This window comes from Artemia sp. Qi Xiang Cuo, chromosome 5 (genome assembly GCF_049724085.1).
Source record: "Artemia sp. Qi Xiang Cuo chromosome 5, ASM4972408v1, whole genome shotgun sequence".
Lineage (NCBI taxonomy): Eukaryota > Metazoa > Arthropoda > Branchiopoda > Anostraca > Artemiidae > Artemia > Artemia sp. Qi Xiang Cuo.
In genome coordinates this window covers 16,382,443-16,405,250 of record NC_142798.1, presented here as the reverse complement: position 1 = coordinate 16,405,250, position 22,808 = coordinate 16,382,443, and the positions used below count along the sequence as shown (strand labels likewise).

The following is a 22,808-nucleotide window of genomic DNA, read 5'->3' as shown; positions in this document are numbered from 1 at the left end:
CAAAGTTCGGGAAATTTTAGTACAATATGAAAAACCAAATGTCGGAATTCAGTTCCCATATGATAACGAATTATTTGTTTCTGCAGTAAAAGTAAAGCAAACTAAAAGAGAGAAAAAAGATATTAAGCGAAACTACAGTAAAGAAAGTCAGTCAAAGATGGACACTGGTTTCCAATTCAGATATCATGACGATTTATTTAATGCTACTACAAAAGAAAAGAAAACTAAGAGGGAGAAAAGAGATATTAAACGGAGCTACAAAGAAGTACTGCAGTCAAAGATGGTGGACACTGGACTCCAAATTAGATTTAACGAAGATTTATTATTTTGCACGAATGACAGAATTGAGAAAAGTAGAGATGAAAAGAGGAATGCAAAAAAGAGACAAAATTTGGAGATTCAGCCTGCAGTGGCGAAAAATACATAATGTTGGATGGGTTGTGCCTTGATAACATAAACAATAGGGAGAAAAATAAAATGTTGGATGGGCTGTGCCTTGATAACATAAATAATAGGGGGGAAAAAGAGTCCAAAGACCAATGCGGAATAAAACAAGATAGTTACGAAGTAGAGATGAAGGACCTACAACGGGCTGGGGGAAAGTCAGGGGATATTGAATGTTGAGTTGGATTGGAAAAATTTGGAAAGGAATCTAAGATTGGTATTATAAACTCAAAAAGATATGTCGATCCTTTATGAGGAAGAGAAATCCCTTGGGGAAGTTCCCCTGCGGGAAGTTACGAAAGATAGCCCTTTTCCTCAATGCACAACTGGCGGACAAGTTGTGATCCCTTTACCGAGGTCTTGCCTCTCTGATCTGGAGTCCTTGGGGGATACTCTCTCCCAGTCACTTCATACTTCACCCAAACCTTTGTCCAGTAACCCTATTCATAGCTATCATTCTTAATGGGAATTGACAATTATTTCCAGAAAATCATATTCAGTATGGAAGTATTATCTACAAGTAGAATCAAAATATACACTGAATTTGATTATCCCAGGGGAGGGAACCAAGAAAAAAGGCGATTCATCATTTACTCAAATTTTTACTTCATTCCCTCTGCTTTTATTGTTTCCACAGGCCAGTACTTTTTCGGCCATGGATTGTTTAAAATTGTTTCAAAGGGTACTTTACTTTTTATTGAGATGTGGTTCTTCCTCCACCGATAGAAATCAGGAAGATAGTGCAGCCAATTTTTCATGATGGCTGGCATCATCACATGTGCCAGAAACTGATTCTCTGCTCTTCTCAAATGTAAATTCGTGAGAGCGAGAAAAATTTTTAGTATTTGATTGTGCTGCGCACAATCATTGTCTACGATTCTTGGGGACTTCAACTTTCAAAACCTAATGCGGATGCTATACGATATGGACCATGGTGGTCCGACAGTAGAGACGTGTCGTTGACGACCGATCTAGAGCCAAGCGGTGGAAGTAGTAGCACAGACACTGGTGGAAGAGAGAAGGCAAATTGATTTTGTAAAGTTGAAGTTATGGGTTTATGTTTGTAAGGGCGAGCGTGGACCAAGGTAGAGCGTGGGCGGTCATTTATCTTACAGGGGGAGGTGTTGGGGTTTCACCCCTGTTTCTTTTCTTTTCAAATAAATGACCTGTTTTCGTTCTAATTACATTTATTTAGATTTGCCTATAGTATAATTTGCAATGACAAGTTAAAAGTCTCGTTGCTAAGCTATAGTTGTGTTGCAATAAGTAAGCTTTGAAGAAAATTCTATTTTTGTACTTCCTGGTTTGAGTGATTAAATAATAGGGCTGGGAAGATAGAATTGGTTATGAATGGGGATTGAGATGATTGGCTGGGCCAAGCGAAGGTCAACCCTTATGAACAGTTGTGTACAGAATATTATTTTTGATTTAGTCTACTTTAAGACCCCGTATAGGGAGTCTGTAATGGGAATTTTTAGATGTGTTTATTGTGACCGTTTGGAAGAATACAAATAAGATAGTTTCTACAAACTGTCTACTAATTTTCCCGGAACCCAGGCAGGATAGGAATGGAGTTACGAGATACTATCATTATTATATTGACAGGGGGGTTTGTTACCTCCAACGAGAGGTAACACCTCCAAGGCGGGTACATTTGGCCTTAGAAGTGATCGCGTTATCATACCCTGGGACAGGGTATACTGTAAATAGGGTAGTACCAAACCCAATATTTGCAGAACCGGTGTGGTAGACGTGGGAATCACATTATAATTTCGGGCCGGGGCTTTCCCCTCTAGTAAGTGGTGGCACCCGCATATTACCACGCCAGTGGCGTTGTAGCTTACCACTATAATACAGGTGGCGTTTTGGCCTACCGGTATAACTCAGGTGGCGATCACACGAACATTGGTGCCAGCGGTAATAAAATACACGAACAACAACCATTAAAACTAAAATTAGAATTTTAAACAGTCCCAGCTTCAATCAGGACTGATAAATAAATTGAGGTGAAACAAAGCAGTTCATTGAAGTGGAAAAAAAAATAATTAAAAACACGCTTTCAGTGCTAATCTTGCCATTTTGGTAGCTAGACTTGAACGGCTTTTTGTAACTGGTTCTGTAAAATATCGTTTTTTCTTGAATTTGCTCTATGCAAAAATTTAATTAAAAATGTTTTTACAAAATATATTGTAAAACCAGTAGACACTAACACATAACCAATTACAAAAAGACCTCCGAGAGTAGCTGCCAAAAAGGCAAGATTAGCAGTGAGAGTGTGTTCTTTAATTATTTATCTTTCACTTCAATGAATTGCTTTGTTTCACCTCACTTTATTTATCAGTCCGGATTGAACTTCGCTGAATAGTACAGGCAAACTAGAGTTTGACCCCAAACAAATTGCAATAGAAATGAGTTTTACACCATGCTGTAGAGAAAACTAAAGCTGAACAAAATATCCAAAGTTGCACATTCTAGGTCGACGCAAAACTAGTTTTTTTGCTTTTCGTGTCAATTTCTTCAGTTTTTTTCTGTCGGTAAATGCTCGTTTTTCTGTATATGAAGTACCGTCCTGATGTAAAATGAAGGGATGAGCCCGAAAATGGAAGCAGATTTGATGTACAATGTACCAGCAAAGAGTTTCATTATCATCAATAAGTGATTTTACCCTTTTCATCGGTGTGACTTCTTTTTCACCATACTATCAGAAGGCAACTTCTGACATAAAATGAGGAACTGAGCCCAAAAATCAAATTAACCTGATGTAGTGTCTAATAGAAACCTCGTTTCATATTCATCAATATGCACCTTTTTATTTTCATTTGACATCTTTCTTTTAGCACTTTTTGTCAACCAATTCGTCGATTGTTGGTAAAAACAAATTGCAACAGAAATGATTTTTACACCATGTTGTAGAGAAAAAAAAGTTGAACAACATATCCAAAGTTGAACATTCTAGGTCGACGCAAAACTAGTTTTTTTTTGGGCGTATCGTGTCAGTTGTTTCGCCTTCCTAACAAAAATTAAGTTCCGGTAATTGTTCGTTTTTCTTGAACTGAATGAGTGCGAAAATGGTGTCATATTTGGTGTACGGTATATAAAAACAATTTCATAATAATCAATATGAGATTCTTATGCTTCTCTTCGTTGTGACCCCCCTCTTTTATTTACCAGACCATTTTTTGCTGGCTACATTGTCGGTTTTCAGATCTAATAATTACTTAGCCTGGTTCTGATCGTCGCTGGCTCCATCTCCTAATCGGTCGGCCTAAAAAAGTGATTGCAAGATGTTTATTAAAACATTAAAAATATTAGAAAAGGGAAATCATCTATGAAACTAGTTTTCAGCGGCCGACATTTAAAATCCCTCTTAAGAATTAACTATTATCAACACACTGACTAGTCTTTTGTCGAATCAACTTCATGAACATTTGAAAGACAGACTTGAACTTCGACCTCCATTCAAAACTAATTATTTTGAATGAGATGTCTAAGCGTTGACGTTCTCCTCTTCATTTTAACTTTTAATACGTGCAGAGGTATAACATACTGTACCTTTGCGGGTTTTACACGCTGAAGTGCACACTAAGCCGTTTTTAAAGCAGCTACTCGTTGATCTACATTCCAGTTGACAGGAGCATTTCACGATTTTCAGAAGCAGACGAGGAGCTGGTGGGACGTCAGTAGTCAATGCATACAAGAACTTATCTTTATTTTTCCAACCCCATTCCCCGGCTTTAAGTTCGGAATCAGGATCTCCACTCCATACCTGAACTTGGTAGAAAACCCTGTAACTGTGGAATTTAGCCACATCAGAAGTTGGTGGTAACTGTTCTGGGTGGACGAGCGGGCTAGCAGTAGTCACCTTCTTTTTATAAACTTCCTGCGGAGTTCATTCAGATTTTCCCCTTTTGATGAGACATATATCATGAGCAAAACGTCTTCTCCAGAAACCCTTACTTCCTCCTTCGAAGCTGACTTTAGTATGAAAACTGCAGCTTATGTACGAAAATCAGCATCTGCCATTAGCTTCTTCAGAGCAAGGCCTTTTGCCACACTGTGAATCCATTGACTAGAGTCATTGTCTTACATAGCGTGAGCAAAAAGAATCAGATAGCTTGTCTCTTGGCCCAGTGCAAACAATAGTTTCTTGCTTGATAGGTCACCATGAGAACACAATAGAACATAAGATCAGTATCATCTCCAATGACGACAGTGCCGTAAAACCGGGAATAATCAAAAGCAGCTTCCTTAACTGGGACATCTGCATCACTAGATGCCTGACTATGAGGAAACCTTTTGATCAAAGATAAAAAATTAAGTCGAAGACTACTTCGACCTTATCTTTCTTGTTGGACAAGAGATCGTTCTTTTTCACCTTCAGATGCATATACGCCGGAAAGAAGACCTCACGGAAAATTATACGACTTTCTTTTGTCTGGGCCATATCCTTTATGGTAGCTCCACCATCGTAGCCGTCGAACACAATAGTGGCAGATGGAACACAATAGTATGCTACGTAAGCAGCGTAATGGCCAAAGATTTCAGAGCATCGTTCGTTTTTGGCCCATAAAATTCTGTGCAGAAGAGCTCCACCGTCAATTGTACATCGAATACCTTTTGGAGGGTTATTCAAGCGCTCCCAAAGTTTGCAAGCCAGTGATATAGCTGTGGGCAACTTTTGCTTGTTTTGAAGCTAGAGCATGTAACAAGTAACAAAAAATGATGCTGAGTAGGAACACAATCTGTGTTGAAAGTACTCAGATTCCGTGAGATTGATCCTCTTTGCTAGTGATGAACCTCAGAAAAAGGAAAGTGGAGTCCAGTCTTTTGCAATCTCCACCTGGATTCTTCTTTGTAGAATCCTATATATCTATATGTTAATACATACAAGTTTGGACAGCCTAACGTTAATGTTAGCATAAGATGCTTTTCAAGGCGCGATTATCTTCTCAGTAGATGTCTCTGTGAAAAAAAAGATAAAACAGTTCTTTGATATAAATTTCCAAGAATTTCACTATGTACGGCTGGATACATAAACTTACCCTTTCGGACTGTAGATTTTCGGTTGAAATGATGACACAAACAAAAATAATCTCTTACCTTTAAATATCAAGTCAATGGGAAAAGAGAACATTCACAGTGAAACTTTTTTAGCTTGTTAGGTGGCGGATATATCGAATGATTTTTTTGTATCTATGGATGACAAGATATCAAACACGGGCATCAACATGACTTGATAAATGATTACTCGGGGTACTTTTCAATTGTGACTTTTTAGCTTACGGCTTTATCCGAGAAATCACTTGGACAAAACGTGGGACGAAACGTTGATATAATTTATTGCATATGAAGGTTATGAAAGTGGTGTAGCAGTCTTCTGTGCCTTAGCTGGTCTTCTAAACGAGCCAACCATAACTTTTTTTTTCCAACAATTGATCAATTAGGGGACAATAAGTGCTAAAAGAAACATGTCAAATGAAAATAAAAAAAATGCATATTGATGAATAAGAAACGGGTTTCCAAGTAGAAACTGCATCAGGTTAACTTGATTTTTGAGCTCAGCTCATCATTTTATGTCAGAATAGCTGCCTTCTGTTAGTATGGTGTAAAAGAAGTCACAACGATGAGAAGGGTAAAATCACATACTTATGATTATGAAACTTTTTTCTGGTACATTAATCATCAAATTTGCTTTCATTTTCGGGCTCAGCTCTTCATTTTACATTAGGACGGTACTTAATATACAGAAAAAATGAACATTTACCGACAGTTCATTTTTTTTAGAAAAAATTGACACAAAAACCAAAAATACTAGTTGTGCAACTTTGGATATGTTTTGAGCTCTCTTTTTTCTCTACAACATGGTATAAAAATCATTTCTATTGCAATTTGTTTGGGGTCGACCCATATTTTTGGCTAGTTTGCCTGTGCTAGAAGTAAGGATACTGGGACTGTGTTCTTTAGTAAAGTAAATTTTAGTAAAACTAAAATTCTGATTTTAGTTTTAATGGTTGTATGTTATTGTAAGTCTCTTTTCTTTTATATGTTTATGTTTTGCTGATGACGGCTGTTGGACATAGGGTCAAAATATTCATTTAAATATAGAATTTCACTGTCTTGCGAAAATAATTCCCTATGATTCTTCTTCTTGTTAATGTTACACAACGGGTATAAAAAAAAACACACACAAAAAAAAAAAAAAAAATATATATATATATATATATATACTAGAAGTTCCGAATGGACGACAACTTTAACCCTTGCAATTTGTTTATTTTAAGTATTCTGGGATCTAAGTGTTGTTATCTAGCATTTTAGGCTGAAGTTATATACAAATAAATCATCATTAATGATGATGATTAGTCATTTCAAGTTATTTTTGTTGCAATACAAAAGGTAACAGAAAAATAAAAGAAATTTATGTTGCTAAAAGTCCAGAACGAACGATAATGTTAGCCGCGAGAATTTTCTTATTATACTTTGGGGGCTAAATTTGTTGTTATCTACCTTTTTAGGCTATAAATATCGAAAAAAAATAATTGTCGCTAAAGATAATTGATTATTAGAACATCAGTACAAATGGAATCAAAATTGGCGTTCTTTTTTTTTGTCTTTTTTAATTTTTTTTTAACTTTTTTTTTTCATCTTTTTTTTTTCTTTTTTTTTGTGTTCAATTTTTTCAAGTCTCTGTCAGCAATAGCTAAAAGTTACGTTTTTTAACATAGTACTTTCAAAAAATATTTATGACATCAGCTCAGTTTGTTCTATAGAATAGAATATATTTGCGCTAAAAGTCCATAGGCTATGGCAAAAAAATATAAACAAAGAACAATTACAAAGAAATTGCACAAATTTTAACATAATCCTACAGAATTCTACTTTTATGATTCATCGCGAGACGAAGGAAACGTGCCATGCTTCTGATACCCATAAAACATTCATCCGCACGCACTCTCACCAACCGCTCAAAATTATAATTCCCCATACCAAACACTGCAAGTCTCCAATCACTCAGCTCCTCAAATTCACACATCAAGTGATAAACGCTCTCATCTAAACCTCCACACATAGGACAATAATAAGGACCAGCCTTTGAATTTTCCCTCCTGATAAACTTATTTCTTTGGCGCAGTGGCAAATTATCAGCCCTCGCGACGAACTATACTGGCAAACTATAGATTCTCGCGAAATAATGGTAGATTAGTTGACAAAATTTGTCAAAAAAACTAGACCTGCTAACAGAGTTAGTATTTTAAATGATCAAAGATTACCCTACGGCCGATAGAATGAAAAGACGTACTAAACGACGGATATTTTCTTCAGCGCTAAATATATAAGAAACTAGTTAAAGGATGCTGGCTTTGATTTTTTGTACCTAAATTGGTTTTTGTACCTACATGGTAAACGAAGCAAATACTTACACTATCTAAACTGTCATACGTAGGGTACTACCAAGGCTGTATCCAGGGGGGAGGGGTACGGGGTTTGACCCCCTCCCCCCGAAATGTTTTTCCGCCTCGTAAAAACGTAACGAAAATGAATATAAACTAATTTTGGATGCGTTTTAAAAGTTTTTTTTGTACCCCCCCCCCCCCCCCGAAAAAATACTTTTGTAAACCCCATCAAAATTTCATCAAAATGGAATTTTGATTTTTTAAGGCTATTCAGTGTGACTTGCATCTTAAGCTAAACGTTGTAGCTTAAATCAAACCTAGCCTGGATTATCTTAAGGAACATTTTTTAAACAAGTTAAATAGGTTTAGATTTATGATAAATAATAGGTTAAATATTAATTAATAATAGGAATATTGCTAATAAATAATAGGTTTAATATTAATAAATGATATTATTGAAATTATTATATAATTGATAAATAATAAATAATAGATCTAATAAAATTAAAAGGTTCAAATAACCTTTCAACTTTACTCATTTCATCTTGATGCCTCAATTTGCAATCAGAATAAAGCGGGGTCCAAAAGGCCTCGTGTAGTTACGTTGTTAGTACTCAATGGGTGAAATGATGATTCATTAGGGTTCAATAGGTGATAACCGAAATGGAATTTAATTGGGTCAAGGACCAATGACATACCAGGAATATACACATTGTAATTAAAACTTATAGGTAAGGTCCAATTATTAAAAAAGTTGGCTATTATTCCGCTGGTTTAGAGTTGTTTAACGTTAATTGTCAGAAAATTGTCAAAGATTGTCCTTTTCCGGCCAACCGTCTAGGGCTAAACGGAAAGCAAGTGGTCTGCGGTTGGGGTGGGAGAATGTCGTAAAGAAAGATTTAAGGGAAACAGGAACGTCCTGGGAGGGTGTGGAGAAAAATAGAGGAGGAGCGTGCCTAGCTGTGTTGACCTCAGGTGGCTTGGTGCTGAGGTGAGTTGTTAGTAGTAGGAGTAATTGTCAAAAGATTTGAGGAAATCCAATTTTATTTTCAGGGAGTTCAGAAAACTCGAGTTTCTTAAAGCGTTTATTAGCCAACTCCATATCAGCTCTTAACTTAAATGCTTCAGTAAAATTCTAAGCTGCTGGTTGCTTTGATCCTGATCTAAGCAGCCATATTTTTGAAAACTCTAGCAACGCACTACTTTTTGAAACAACTCCCTCATTAGCAATGATTTGGGTATTAGACAAGTGGTTCCCAAGGAAGTATAAATTTAACTTAAGTCGAGTAATAATGCTTCTTTAAATAGAGACGTTTATTAGCCAACTCCATATCAGCTCTTAACTTAAATGCTTCAGTAAAATTCTAAGCAGCTGGTTGCTTTGATCCTGATCTAAGCAGCCATATTTTTGAAAACTCTAGCAACGCACTACTTTTTGAAACAACTCCCTCATTAGCAATGATTTGGGTATTAGACAAGTGGTTCCCAAGGAAGTATAAATTTAACTTAAGTCGAGTAATAATGCTTCTTTAAATAGAGACTTGGGACAATATTCATTCAACATATTATACGCAAATTTAATTGAAAATGATTTAACAAATTACATTTAAAAACCAATAGTCAATACCAATGAGCTTGTGTTAAAATACCTTTTAGGTTAGCTACCAAAAAAAAAAAAAAAGAATCGCATTAAAAACATGCTCCTGATCTGCTTTTTATTTTGTTTCTCAGGGGTTTGAACCAGCAAAGCGCTTTGCTGGTGGCAGCTCCTAGATATGGAGCGAAAATATTCTTTTAGAACATTTTTTATTGTCTTATAATATTTAACTTACTTATTGTTGTACCTTTTGTTGTTTGTATAACCTCTCATTATAGTTATACATTTATAGTTATAATGATGAACGTGTGATAATTATTCTTCAAGCTAATAACCAAGAAGATGCAATTTTCCTCCTCGTCCTTTCAAGCAAAAATATTCTTTTGGCTTACATTTATGGTTAAAGGTACCAGTATATAGTACCAGTACCATGTATAAAAGATTTAAAGCCGAACTGGCCAGCCGTGACAAAATAAAGATAGAAAAATGTCAAAATGAAGAACAAAACAACTGGTCTACGGCCAGTAGACCGAAATATTCTTTTAGAAAATTTTTCACTGTCTTAGAATAGTTCACTTACTTATTGTTTTACCTTTTGTTGTTTGTATTACCTTTCACCACTCAAACAGGTCTAAGTTTAAATTCTAAAAATCAAAACCAAGTGGGAATGTCTTTAGACACCAGCTCTCGTATAAAAATCATTGAGTTGTTATGAAAACTAGAAACCATTACTGTTATTAGAATTCACCGGAAAATCTTCTGGGCTCCTTAAATTCTAGGGGCGGGGGACAAAAGTGTATTTTTCAAAATGTAGGAGGAAGGACAAATTGCCCCTCTCCCATCATTAAACGTCCCTGTTGCTGGATTGTTTGCATGATAATCTTTTTATGCTACTAAAATATATCCGACGCACATTGAGTAAAAAGTAGTGCATTGCCAGAGTTTTCAAAAATATTTAAGATTAGAGAGAATCGAAGCAATCAGCTGCTTAGACTTTACTCTCGTTTAAAAATAATTGAGCCGTTATGAAAACTAGAAACCATAACTGTTATTAGAGTTCGTTGGAATAAGCTTTGGGCTCCTTAAATTCCACATGTTTATGAACCCTGCTTTTAGGGGAAATCAAGTTTTTTTTTCCTTCATGTCCTTTTCAATTTTAGATGGTCCCCTTTTTGAAGGAGTTGGGAGATGTTGTCAAATCTGTGTGTGGTACGAACACCACTGATTCTACTTTGTCCGTCATCAAGAATTTCCAAGCTGCTTTTACCAACCTACAAAAATACCGAATACTTGAAAAGCACTCAACAAATCAAAAATCTAAGAAAAAGTATTTTGTTTCTGCTGAAGGTATGTAATTTTTGGCTATTTCTAATTAGTTTTTAGTTATGCATTTCCAGAATTGATAAAAAAAATCATGAAGAAAAAACATTGCAACACGCGATTAAGCAAACAGCCACGGGGTACCTAGCAAGAATAGTGGCAACAAATTGTGGCAATTAATAGTGGCAATTAATAGTGGCAATTAATGGTAATGGAGATGTATACCTTAACAGCTCGTTTGAATTGCCTAAGATACCTTAGGAAATCTTTGCTGGTACTGTGCAGCTTTTCAGCGTCCATCTGGCATCTGGTCCATCTGGCAGAAGGACTTTCGGTCTTGTACAATGGGTTGTACATTCGGTCTTACCTTAGAAGTCCAACGGGTTGGAAGATTGTAATTTTTTAGCTAAGTTTTTTTTTTGGTTAGGCCTAACATTTTTTTTCTTCAGTGAGGCTATTTAAATGGAGTTGTTATATGTCTAAAGTTTCCTACTGTGACGTCTAGGAAGATAACGACATGGAAGATAACGGAGACGAAACCGACCCTGAGTGGTATTTACCTGGCAACACATGTGCAACAGATGCAGACCAAGTGTCCTCTGATATTGAAGAAGAGTCTCAAGGCTTTCTAGATCGGGCTAATCTCAATGACTTCTCAGTCCTATTCGACAAAGAAAAGGACGACATTCCACTAGCGCAGTATATTCCAGCATTCACAACTGATTCCGTACCAACAAGTCGCTCAGGAAAAATTCGCCACCCCAACAAAATGTGGACCAGTTCAGATACCTTGAACGAGCATCATTCATAAATTCCCTTGTACTCAGATTCAAGTCAACGGGAATGCTGGAAGCCACATGAATACTTTTTGAAGTACTTCTTTGACTCATTTTTTTTAGACAATGGCTTTCGCAATGAATTGTCATTACCGGAAGGCCACAAAAAAGTTTTGTTTGCTAGGGCCTCCGAACTGAGAGTATTCTTTGGCATTTCCATCGTCATGAGTAACCTGAAGTTTCCTCGTCTTCGAATGTTTTGGAGCAAGAAATTTCGAGTCCTTATCATCTGCGAGAAAATGTCTCGAGATCGGTTTTTCAAGCTTAGACAGAATGTGAAGTTCCTTTTGTATGACGAGGTTGACGAGGATACCAAGAGAAATGATCGTCTTTAGAAAGTGCGCCCCTTGCTGAATAAGGTGCAAGATTAGTGTCTAAAGCTTGAGTGAGAACAATTCATTTGTATTGACAAGCAAATGATTCCCTTTGCTGGGCAATGCAGCCTGAAGCAGTACGTACTAGATAAGCCAAATCCTCTTGGCTTGAAGAACTTTGTTTTAGCAGGCTCATCAGGTCTGGTGTATGATTTCGTAATCTATCAAGGAAAGACAACATTTGTGCCAGAACTACAAGCTAGAGGTCTAAGTATTGCCGCTTTGCTACACATATGCCAAGATCTAAGTAAAGGTGCATATCTTTTCTTTGATAGGTACTTCACTAGCATATCTTTGCTTGAAAAATTATCAGAAAAGCGCAGAAATGCCACCAGCACGCTCATGAAAAATCGATTTGAAGATCTACCAGCGAAGACCGTTCGTGAAATAAAGAGAACTGGACGTGGGACGTCCTTTACGTTCACGCGAGAAGATCGAGTTGTAGCCGTTACGCAGTGGTACGACAACAAACCCATTTTTCTAGCTCTAACCTGATATGGCAAAGAACCTGAGCTACCTGTGTCAAGATACGACAAGTCTGAAAGAAAATATCTAGATATCACCCGTCCTCTTGTGGTAAGACAGTACAACAAGTACATGGGCAGAGTCGATCTCTGTGACCGCATGGTGAGTTATTACAGATTCAGCAGCAGGACAAATAAATGGCAAGTTCGAGTTCTTCACCATTTTATTGATTTGGCTCTTCAGAATGCCTGGCTACTCTACAGGCAGGATTCAATCGAAGGGAACAAACCCTACGATCAGCTGATTCACTTCAGATTTCAGGTGGTTGAATGTTTAGTTGAAGATCCTCGACGATCAACTGAGGGCATCTTTAGCAAATGTGAAGACGATAATGATGAAGATCAACTGGAGCAGTCGTCTAAAGGCAGAAAAAGATGCCCTTTGCCATACGGACCAGAAAGGAAATGGAATGCAAAGCATCTTCCTCGCTTTGACACGATGCTGAAGAATTCGGCTCGAAACCGGATGCCTGGATGCAAAATGCGAACGAAAGTATCCTGCGAAGCGCGTCAGGCCTATCTCTGCTTTCAGGTTGGCAAGCAAGTTCGAGAATATTTTTCGGGTTTCCATAAATGATAAAGTATGTTTTTATGTGTTATGTACGTTGATCGTATGTTTTCTCATGGCATTTTGTAACTTGTATTTGAAAATTATACGAAGTTGAGTCCCAATATCCAACGGGTTGTACATCCCCCTGGCCCCCCAGGACGTAAAAAAAAATAAAACTTTCAGTCCATCGTCTTGTGCTATTTTTTTCATCGGTAAATTCCAAATTTCATATTCGCCCCTCGTCAGAAACATACCCAGGACCCAGGAGGGTAGGTAAAAAGGTAAGATGAAAATAAAATCGAACAAAAACTATTGTTTCGCAGTTTATGAAACTTATATCTGCAATAGACTGAAATAAACTGACTCATAATTTTTCACTATGTTTGTAGAATTCCGAAAAACTAGTGCTTTACTGAAAACACGAAGTAGACACAACAAAACATGATTAGGAGCAGAAGAGTCCTTAAGTACTCTACAGAAAATAAAAGGCTAATTTATAAAGCTCTTGATAGTCTTACATCGGTCATGAAATAGGTAAATTTTAGAGTTCTTAGACCTTTTATGACCCTAGAACTCAGTCAAAGAGTCAGGGGGTAACTCTGGCTCTTGTCGCCCACTGCGACGAAGCCTACAGTGGGCTTTTGTCCAAAATATCTCTCGCTTCAGCCCCTATTGGCATACTAGGAAAGTACTTATGCTTTGACTACACCAAGTCTGTCAATACCGGTCAAGCTCAACCGAAGCAATGCACAAAGCCTATCTCCTTAGGTCTCCACTGGCACTCAGGCTTCTCGTTTGCCCGTGCAAGTCCAGGTGACTTGTTGATCATAAGTTTTCAACTCAAATCTTAATTGCCCACTGCTATTCGTCCAAAATATTTCCCTTGCTTCAGCCTCTATTAGCTTGCTAGGCAAGTATTCATGCTTTGGCAACACCAAGGCTGTCAATATCAGTCAATCCCAAGCGGAGTAAGGCACAAAGCTTGCCTCTTTAGGTCTCCGCTGGTGCCCAAGCTTCTCATTTGCCTATTGCAAGTCCAGGAGACTTGTTTGCCATAAGTTTTTTAACTCAAAATATCAATACCCACTGCGGTTACAATAGGCTTTTGTCCAAAATATCTCTCTCACTTTAGCCTCTATTGGCTTGCTAGGCAAGTACTTATGCTTCGGCTACATAAGGTTGTCAATCATAGGCAGCGCAATAGCACTGCCTTAGTAAAGAACGATGTGGGCGCCATTTTTTTTTTTTTTTTTTTTTTTTTTTTTTTTTTTTTTTTTTTGACCAGGGCACTTCCTATCGAAGGAGTTGTCGTAGAAACTTCGAAAAGGGCTCATTCTATTGGAAGAGCTTGTTCCTTTTTTAATATCCGAAAGTGATTGGAAGGTAACTAACACCCCTTACACGCCCACCATTTCCACAAACACATCCAATTAAAATTTTGAGATAAACATTTTGTTCGACGTAGCTGAAAGTTCTATAAATTACGTCTTTGAAGATGGCATTCTCCCCACAGCCCTCTCTGTAATGGTTGTAAGTTATGCCCTGGGGGCATATAAGGTTTTATAGAAAGCGATGTCGTAGAAACTTCAAAGAGGGCTCATTTGATTGGAAATTGGAGTGGCTAGTGCCCTTTTTAAATAGTCGAAAGTGGTTGGAGGGCAGCTAAACTCCCTCTCACGCCCACCATTTCCCCAAACACATCCAGTCATAATTTTGAGATAGCCATTTTGTTCAACGTAGTTGAAAGTCCTGGAAATTAGGTCTTTGAGGATGACAACCCCCCACAGCCCTCAGGGCAAGGGTTGTCGGTTATGCCCTGGGGGCATATAAGGTTTTCTTATAGAAAGCATTGTCGTAGAAACTTCAGAAAGGGCTTATTCGATTGGAAATTGAAAAGGCGAGTGCCCTTTTTAAAAGTCGAAAGTGATTGGAAGGCGAATGCCCCCCCCCCACACCCATCATTTCCCCAAACGCTTCCGATCCACATTATGATATAGCCATTTTGTTGGACGTAGTTGAAAGGTCCGGAAATTATATTTTTGAGTATGACACCCCTCCCCTCACAGCCCTCAGGGCTAAGGTTGTAAATTATGCCCTGGGGCCATGTAATGTTTTTAATGAAATCGTTGTCGTAAAAACTTCAAAAAGGGCTCATTCGGTTGGAAATTGAGAGGGCTATTGTCATTTTTAATTGTCGAAAGTAATCGGAGGGAGAATCACCCCCCCCCCACGCTCATCATTTCCGATCTACATTTTGATATGGTCATTTTGTTCAACGTAGTCGAAGGGTCTGGAAATTATGTCTTTGAGGATGACAACCCTCCCCCCGTGGCCCTCAGGATTAGGGTCGTATGTTATGCCCTTCTGGCATATAAGGTTTTTATAGAAAGTTTTGTCGTAGAAGTTCAGAAAGGGCTCATACGATTGGAAATTCAGAGGAGTAGTGCATTTTTTATTAATCGAAAGTAATCAGAGAGCAAATGCCACCACTCCCACTTAAATTCAGAGGACTAGTGCCTTTTTTATTAATCGAAAGTAATTAGAGGGCAAATGCCACCACTCCTTAGGTCACAAAGCCTGCCCTAGTGTAGTAAAGCACAAAGCTTGCCTTCTTAGGTCTCCACTGGCATTCAAGCTTTTCACCGGGATGAGAGAGTGAGAGACAGGATCATATCAAATTTCTTGTTTTATTTGATTTTGTTACTTTTTTAGTAAATTCACTAGGCGCTACACTTGATTGGTTGGAAAATTAATTCTCTCTTTTATAAGAGGAAATTCTCTCTTTAACAAGCCATCAAAAAAGCACATAATCTCAGACAAAAATTCATTTAGAACATACCGCATAGAATGATAATAAAATCTAAACCAAAAGTTTCGTTTCGCTTATGGATGTCCTTTCATTTTGGTGTTCTTGGTACTTTAAAGTCTCGCTGGGTTGAAGATGAAGAACCTGAAAAACAGTGGCGCAATTTTGTCAAAAACCTGTGGGGCGGGGACAAGGTTGAAACCAATTTTCCCAAATCAAGTGAAAATGACAGTGGAAACTGAAAAATGAGTCATATAGTACCATAAAGGGAAAGATATACTAAAGAAAACTGACCTAGTTTCGACAAGAGATTTAAAGAAACTAAATTTCAGCTGGGAGGGGGGGGGGCAAACCGAGGTCTGGGAGGGGCAGTTGCTCCCCCTGCTCCGTAGCAAATTACGCCCCCGTTAAAAAATGGTACTAGCCGAACCCTTTTGAAACACGATTCCAACCCGGTGCCTTAAGACGGGACTTGTAATACAGAATGGCTTTCAGACAAAACGTATCTCTTTTCAGCAATGCAAACGTCTGTATGTAATGTCTGTATGTAATGCAAACGTTCTCAAACAAAACGTATCTCTTTTCAGCAATGCAAACGTCTGTATGTCTGTATGTAATGCAAACGTTCTCAAACAAAACGTATCTCTTTTCAGCAATGCAAACGTCTGTATGTAATGTCTGCATGTAATGCAAACGTTCTCAAACAAAATGTATCTCTTTTCAGCAATGCAAACGTTCTCAAACAAAACGTATCTCTTTTCAGCAATGCAAACGTCTGTATGTAATGTCTGCATGTAATGCAAACGTTCTCAAACAAAACTTATCTCTTTTCAGCAATGCAAACGTCTGTATGTAATGCAAACGTTCTCAAACAAAACGTATCTCTTTTCAGCAATGCAAACGTCTGTATGTAATGTCTGCATGTAATGCAAACGTTCTCAAACAAAATGTATCTCTTTTCAGCAATGCAAACGTTCTCAAACAAAACGTATCTCTTTTCAGCAATGCAAACGTCTGTATGTAATGCAAACGTTCTCAAACAAAACGTATCTCTTTTCAGCAATGCAAACGTCTGTATGTAATGTCTGCATGTAATGCAAACGTTCTCAAACAAAACGTATCTCTTTTCAGCAATGCAAACGTCTGTATGTAATGTCTGCATGTAATGCAAACGTTCTCAAACAAAACGTATCTCTTTTCAGCAATGCAAAACTACTGTCTATATTTAGAACACATGTCAACTAGTCTATACATCCTCTTGTCTGCTATCCGAGGTTCCTATGAAGAGCTGCGTTTTAAACTGGATATCCTAAGAAATTCCGAAGCATTGTTGGTTGAAGATGGACTGTCAAGCAGTGACGAAAACAGTTTGTTCTATAACCCATTCAAAATGGTTTAAACTCTTCGTGTTTCTGTTTTTTAAGACCTGCTTTTGACAATTTTATTACTTTCCATATTTGATTTTTGTTGATATATATTGTTTTGGTTGTTTGATCACTAGTCGCAATAAGTGCAGTTTTAAAGCTTAGTTTGCCTGTTGCTTATTATTACTACTTATTATTACTTATTATCATTTATTATAATTACTTTACCTATTAGTATTATTACTTATTAACTATTAATTAGTTCTCTATTATTTACAATTAAGGATTACTTTGTATTTTATTAACTATGGTTCATCACGAGTCGATGTTGATGTTCAGTCATTCCAAACTAAAATTCTAATGATTAATTAATTTTACTTGTTAGCTTTAATTTGTTGACTTACTAATTAACCATTATTGATTCGTAAGTATTGAATAATGAGTAAGTAATGATAAGTAGAATAACTAGAATTAATTTTTTTTACATTTTTGGTGGAAAATCCAAATTGTTTTTTCTAGGTTTTAAATTGTTTGTTAATTCAAAATTGACTAATTTTTAAATCCATGAATGTGATAAATTTTAGGGTAGCTTTGATCTATTTTAAGCTGATTTCTCATGATTTTGTATATACTCTGCTTGTTTTAATTACCCGGTATTCTCTGATTACCACTGTGCAATGCCTAATTTTTTTTTAGTGTACGACCCCATTAGTGAAATTAACTAAATTTGATTTAACTGAATTTCAGAACTTAACTGACTGAACCTAACTGAACTTAATTTCTGAATTTAACTGAATTTCTTTAGTATAAGAGCCAATTTTTGAACTTACCTGAATTTTTGAACTTAACTGAACTTCTGAACTTAATTTCTTAACTTAACTGAGTTTTGACGCTTGGTTTATGGTAAGTTTTACCTTCTTTGTTCAGCGCCAGGTTTTGCCACAAATTTCTTCTATAGCCTTAACTAAATGATTTGGACACTAAACTATTTAGTAGTGCTAACTAATTCATAATAATTTAAAAATAATTATTTTAATAGGCTTTGAAAATTAGTAATTCCTGGCTAAAGAGCCATGAAATGTAGACACCGGCTAGCTTATTTTTGAACTTTCGTGAATTTTTGAAACTCTAACTTTATGGAAAGCTTTTTCTCCTTTTTATTCAGCGTCAGGTTTTGTCACAAATTTCTTGTATAACCTTAACTAGATTATCTGAAAACTAAACTATTTAGCAGTGCTAACTAATTCACAATTATTTAAACGGAATTATTTTTTAGGCTTTGTAAATTAGGACTTTCTGGCTGAAGAGCCATGAAATGGAGACGCCGGTTTAGATTATAGAGCCTAGTGCTGCATCCTTGAACTTGACTGAATTGGCTCGTTTTTTAACTTAACTGAATTAACCCATTTTTTAACTTGAGTGAATTTTGAAACTCTATATTCATGGAAGGTTTTTTCTCCTTTGTATTCAGCGCCAGGTTTTGTCACAAATTTCTTCAGTAACTTTTACTAGATTATCTGGAAACTAAACTATTTAGCAGTGCTAACTAATTCACAATAATTTAAACGGAATTATTTATTAGGCTTTGAAAATTAGGACTTTCTGGCTGAAGGGCCATGAAATGGAGACACATGTTTGGACTATAGAGTCTAGTGCCGTATCCTTCGCCCTTTACCTATAGTAAACCAAAGGAAATGAAAAGGATACAAACTTATATAAAGAGGACAACGAAAGAATAAATAGGAAAGAAAAAAAATATGAGCCTCCTTTAGTAGCAAAATGAATTTTATTTTCCTGTGTTTGTTGTTTTCCTGTTATGACTTTTCTTCAAGAAAATCACTTTACATATATAAATAAACCATCACTTTATACAAAGGAGGACATATTGTTATAAAATCAAACAAATAAAAAAAAAAACAAAAAAATTTAGAAAATAAAAATAAAAAAAATAAGGTCGCCTAAAAAAAAAACTAAAAAAAAAAAAAAAGCCCATTTTTGAACCAGACAATTTATGTAGACTTTTCTTCTTCTTGTCCAACACTAGCTGTCGGTGCTAATTTGTTTGGTAGCCCAAATTTATTTAAGAACTATGTCGTTTAACTATGCTTCATTCATTTATCAAAACTGACGAGGCAAAAGTGACTGAGCGTTTTAGAGCGTCTTAGAAACTTGGCTTTGTTGCTTTAATGAGAAGAAGAAGAATTCTGGAATTTGAAAGTGAAAAAAATCGGGAATAAATTAATAGAAAACTTAATTAGTGTTAAGGTAAGGTTTGGGTATTTTATTTTAGATGGATATTTATGGCCATCTTTTGTTAATGGGCAAGTTATAGTTATTTTAGTTTAAATGGGTATATTTTACTGATTAGTTAGCTGCGGATGTTTTAATCTAATCGTCCTATAACTTGGCTCTTACACTAATAATGTTTTGTCACTTCCATTGCGATTGAAATTGTATCGCGCATGCTCGTATTTTTCGTTTCCTTATGATATTTATTTGTTTCTTATGCTACTCCTCCTTTTTTTTCCTTCTTCCTTTCTTTTTTGTTAATTTTCTTCTTTTCTGTGTTTTTCTTCTATGACAGTGAATTGAATTTTTTAATCGAATCGTCGAACCTTCGAAAAAAAGTTTTGAAAATCATTTGAAGAAATTTTGAAATTTGAAGAAGAAAAAATGCATTTTCAGCAGCTTGGTGTGAAGAAGCTATTTTAATATACACAAATTCGGTTTAATTTGATGAATAGGGATCTTCTTTTACTAGAAAATTTTCAGCAAAAATCGAGTGATCAAACAGAATATTGGCAATTTTTTTTATCTGTTTTAAGTAAAGATATAAAAAAGAGAAAAAGATCAAATACTTTTTATATTCTCCTTTATCTACAGAACTTTATTCTTTAATATATTCTGTAAGTATTCTCTACGCCTACTAGGTTTAGTAGTGTTTCACATAAGTTAAATTTTTGAAATTTAAATTATTCAAAAAAATATTTTGAAGAATCAGAGACTGTAAAAATTGAGTGATAAAACAGAATATTGGCATTTTTCTTATCTGTTTTTAATAAACTCATCTAAAAAGTTGTAAAAAAAAAGATCAAATATTTATATTCTCCTTATAGGTTTAATAATATTTCACGAAAATTAAACTTTTGAAATTTAAATTATTCGAAAACTTTTTTGAAAATTTAAATTCTCTTTTTGAGATACTTATCATTTTTTTGTGATGCTTATCTTTTGTGCAATCTATCTTTGATGAGAAAATTGCATATTGTGTAAAAATGTAAAATGCATATTGTACAAAAATGCATTTTATAGCTTAAACTAAATAAGAACTGATATATTGAGTTTTTGGTCATTTATATATGTCTCTTCCAACTACGCAAATTTGACGAGCTTAATTCAAGACTCGTCAATTTCCTAAACAAATCAAAATGTGCAAATTGGCTATTAATTAATATGCGAAAGAACTATTTAAATATTATTGAATTAACATATTAAATGATTATTAGTTAATTTTAAAAAAAATCTATCAAAGTGGCTATGGGAAAAGTAGAACTGGATTGCTTTTTTTTTCCTTTTTTAAAAAACTATTGGAAAAAACAATTTTGATTCACTGCAATATATTTATTTTATTTATTTATTTTTCATTTTAGTTTATTTAATATTATTTATTATTATTTGTTTATAGTATTACCTCACCAAAATAGACAACAAATAAGTTAAATAAAGTTAAAAAATTTCTTTTATCTCATTTTGGTCTAGAAAGGAGCTAGAATCTTTTTCACTTTTTCACTTTTTCAGATTTTCTTTTAAGATCCTCTCATTTTTAACGATTTTTAACTTTCCTTTATCTTTAAACTTTCCTTTATCTTTAACTTTCCTTTATCTTTTGATCTTTAAAGTTAGGATGCAATTGTTGTCGCTAAAAAAGTTTGAAGTTTACGATGTCACTGATGCCAGTTTCAGTCACTTAAACTTGTCGAGCTTAGTTCAAGACTCATCAGTTTCTTAAACGAATGAAAATGTGCAAGTTGGCCATTGATTATTATCCAGAAATAACTTATTAATTAATTAAGAGAATTAGTTTGTAAAATTAATCAATAAAGGTTGATTAAGTAAAAGAATCTGGAAAATTGGCTATGTTAAAAGTAAAATTGGCCATGGGATGAATTATTTATTTAAATTAATTAAAAAAAAAAACAATTTCGACTCACTGAACTATATTTACTATCATGACCTCACCAAAATATACAACAAATAAGTTAAATAAAATAGTCAAAATGCTCTCATTTGATCCTCATATTCAATCTTGTATAGTCAGATTTTTTCAAAAGATCAGCTTTTTTTTAACGAACGTTAATGTTACATAGCAATTGTTGTCAGTAAAATAGAGGCTAGGATTGTTTTAGCTGATCTTGTATAGTCAGATTTTTTTTTCAAGGATAACTTTTTTAACGATCTTGAAAGTTAACTTACGAGAATGTAATATACTAAACATATAAATAATAAAAGACAATAATAGTAAAAATAATAAAAAAAGTTCGAATCTATTTTTCACGATAAAAATTTTTATTATATATTGTTTTTCTCTAGTTATAAGCCAAAAAATAGTTTGCCTTTTTCTCTTCGAAGTAAAGGTTCAGCTATTGTTGGAGCTATCCTTTACCCTTATATCTTTCCAAATTAATTATTCACAGTTTATTGGTTTTTTTGTTTGTTTTTTCTACTCTTAGTGATACCCGGGTGTTTATTCTACATCACATTGCCTCCAGTTTTTGTCTTTAATATTTTTCCTAAGATTTATATATTTCTATATTTTCATTCTTTCGGCTATCTTTGTTTTCAATTTCACAGAAAGGAGTTTTCATTTCTTTTCAATGATTACTATTTAAATATTTCTTTCTTTTCAAATTCTTACAATTAACAAAACCAGTTTTCTTGTTTCGTGAGAGAAAAAAATTGATTTGAGAGAGAGAGAGAGAGAGAGAGAAGTATTTATTGAAAAAAAAACAACAATAACATATACAAAAAATTATTGCTACTTCCCCTAAAAAGCAAAGCTTGTCCGTGGGGGAGGTAGAGAAAACAAGATTCTTAAAACAAAAAGAACACTTGGCCACCGACACCACTAATACCACCACACTAAACAATAAATACAAAATACTATCATATATTATACTTTTCTTCTGGGAACATCATATCAACAAAACATTATCATAGATTGCTATTATCATTACTACAATTGGTGGGTTTAAAGGAAATTAAGCCTGCATTTTTTTAATACTGTATACATATACTCCCAAATACCAGAAACTTAATGCACTTAACTAAGCTCTATTCTTTTCTTATACCCTGTTCTGATTTTGCCTTGCTTCAATTTTCTTTTTCACAATTTCTAGTTATTTTTTAAAGAATAACAGAAAAAAAATTATTTGCAGTTTCTTCACTTCTCTTTCCCTCGTTTTTGGGAAATTACCATCGATTTTTTCAGCTCTAATCGTTATTCTTATCCTCTGTTTCGTGTTTCTTTTTTCATTTGCCTTTTCACTTTTCTTTTTTTTACTCTTTTCTTACTTTTCTTTGCTTCACCTTTTTCTTGAAA

At 35.1% G+C, this 22,808-nt stretch overlaps 1 protein-coding gene across 2 annotated transcripts in view; it reads left to right on the top strand.

The window, feature by feature from the left end:
• Positions 1-22,381, top strand: part of LOC148951863 (uncharacterized) — a 55,531-nt gene extending 33,150 nt beyond the window's left edge. For both annotated transcript variants that reach the window (XM_089089374.1, XM_089089373.1), the window contains 2 exons: positions 10,596-10,782; positions 17,048-22,381. In XM_089089374.1, coding sequence (XP_088945500.1) covers positions 10,596-10,782; positions 17,048-17,244 — 384 coding nt within the window. In that variant the 3' untranslated portion in view covers positions 17,245-22,381. The remainder of the gene's footprint in view (positions 1-10,595; positions 10,783-17,047) is intronic.
• Positions 22,382-22,808: the final 427 nt, after the last annotated feature.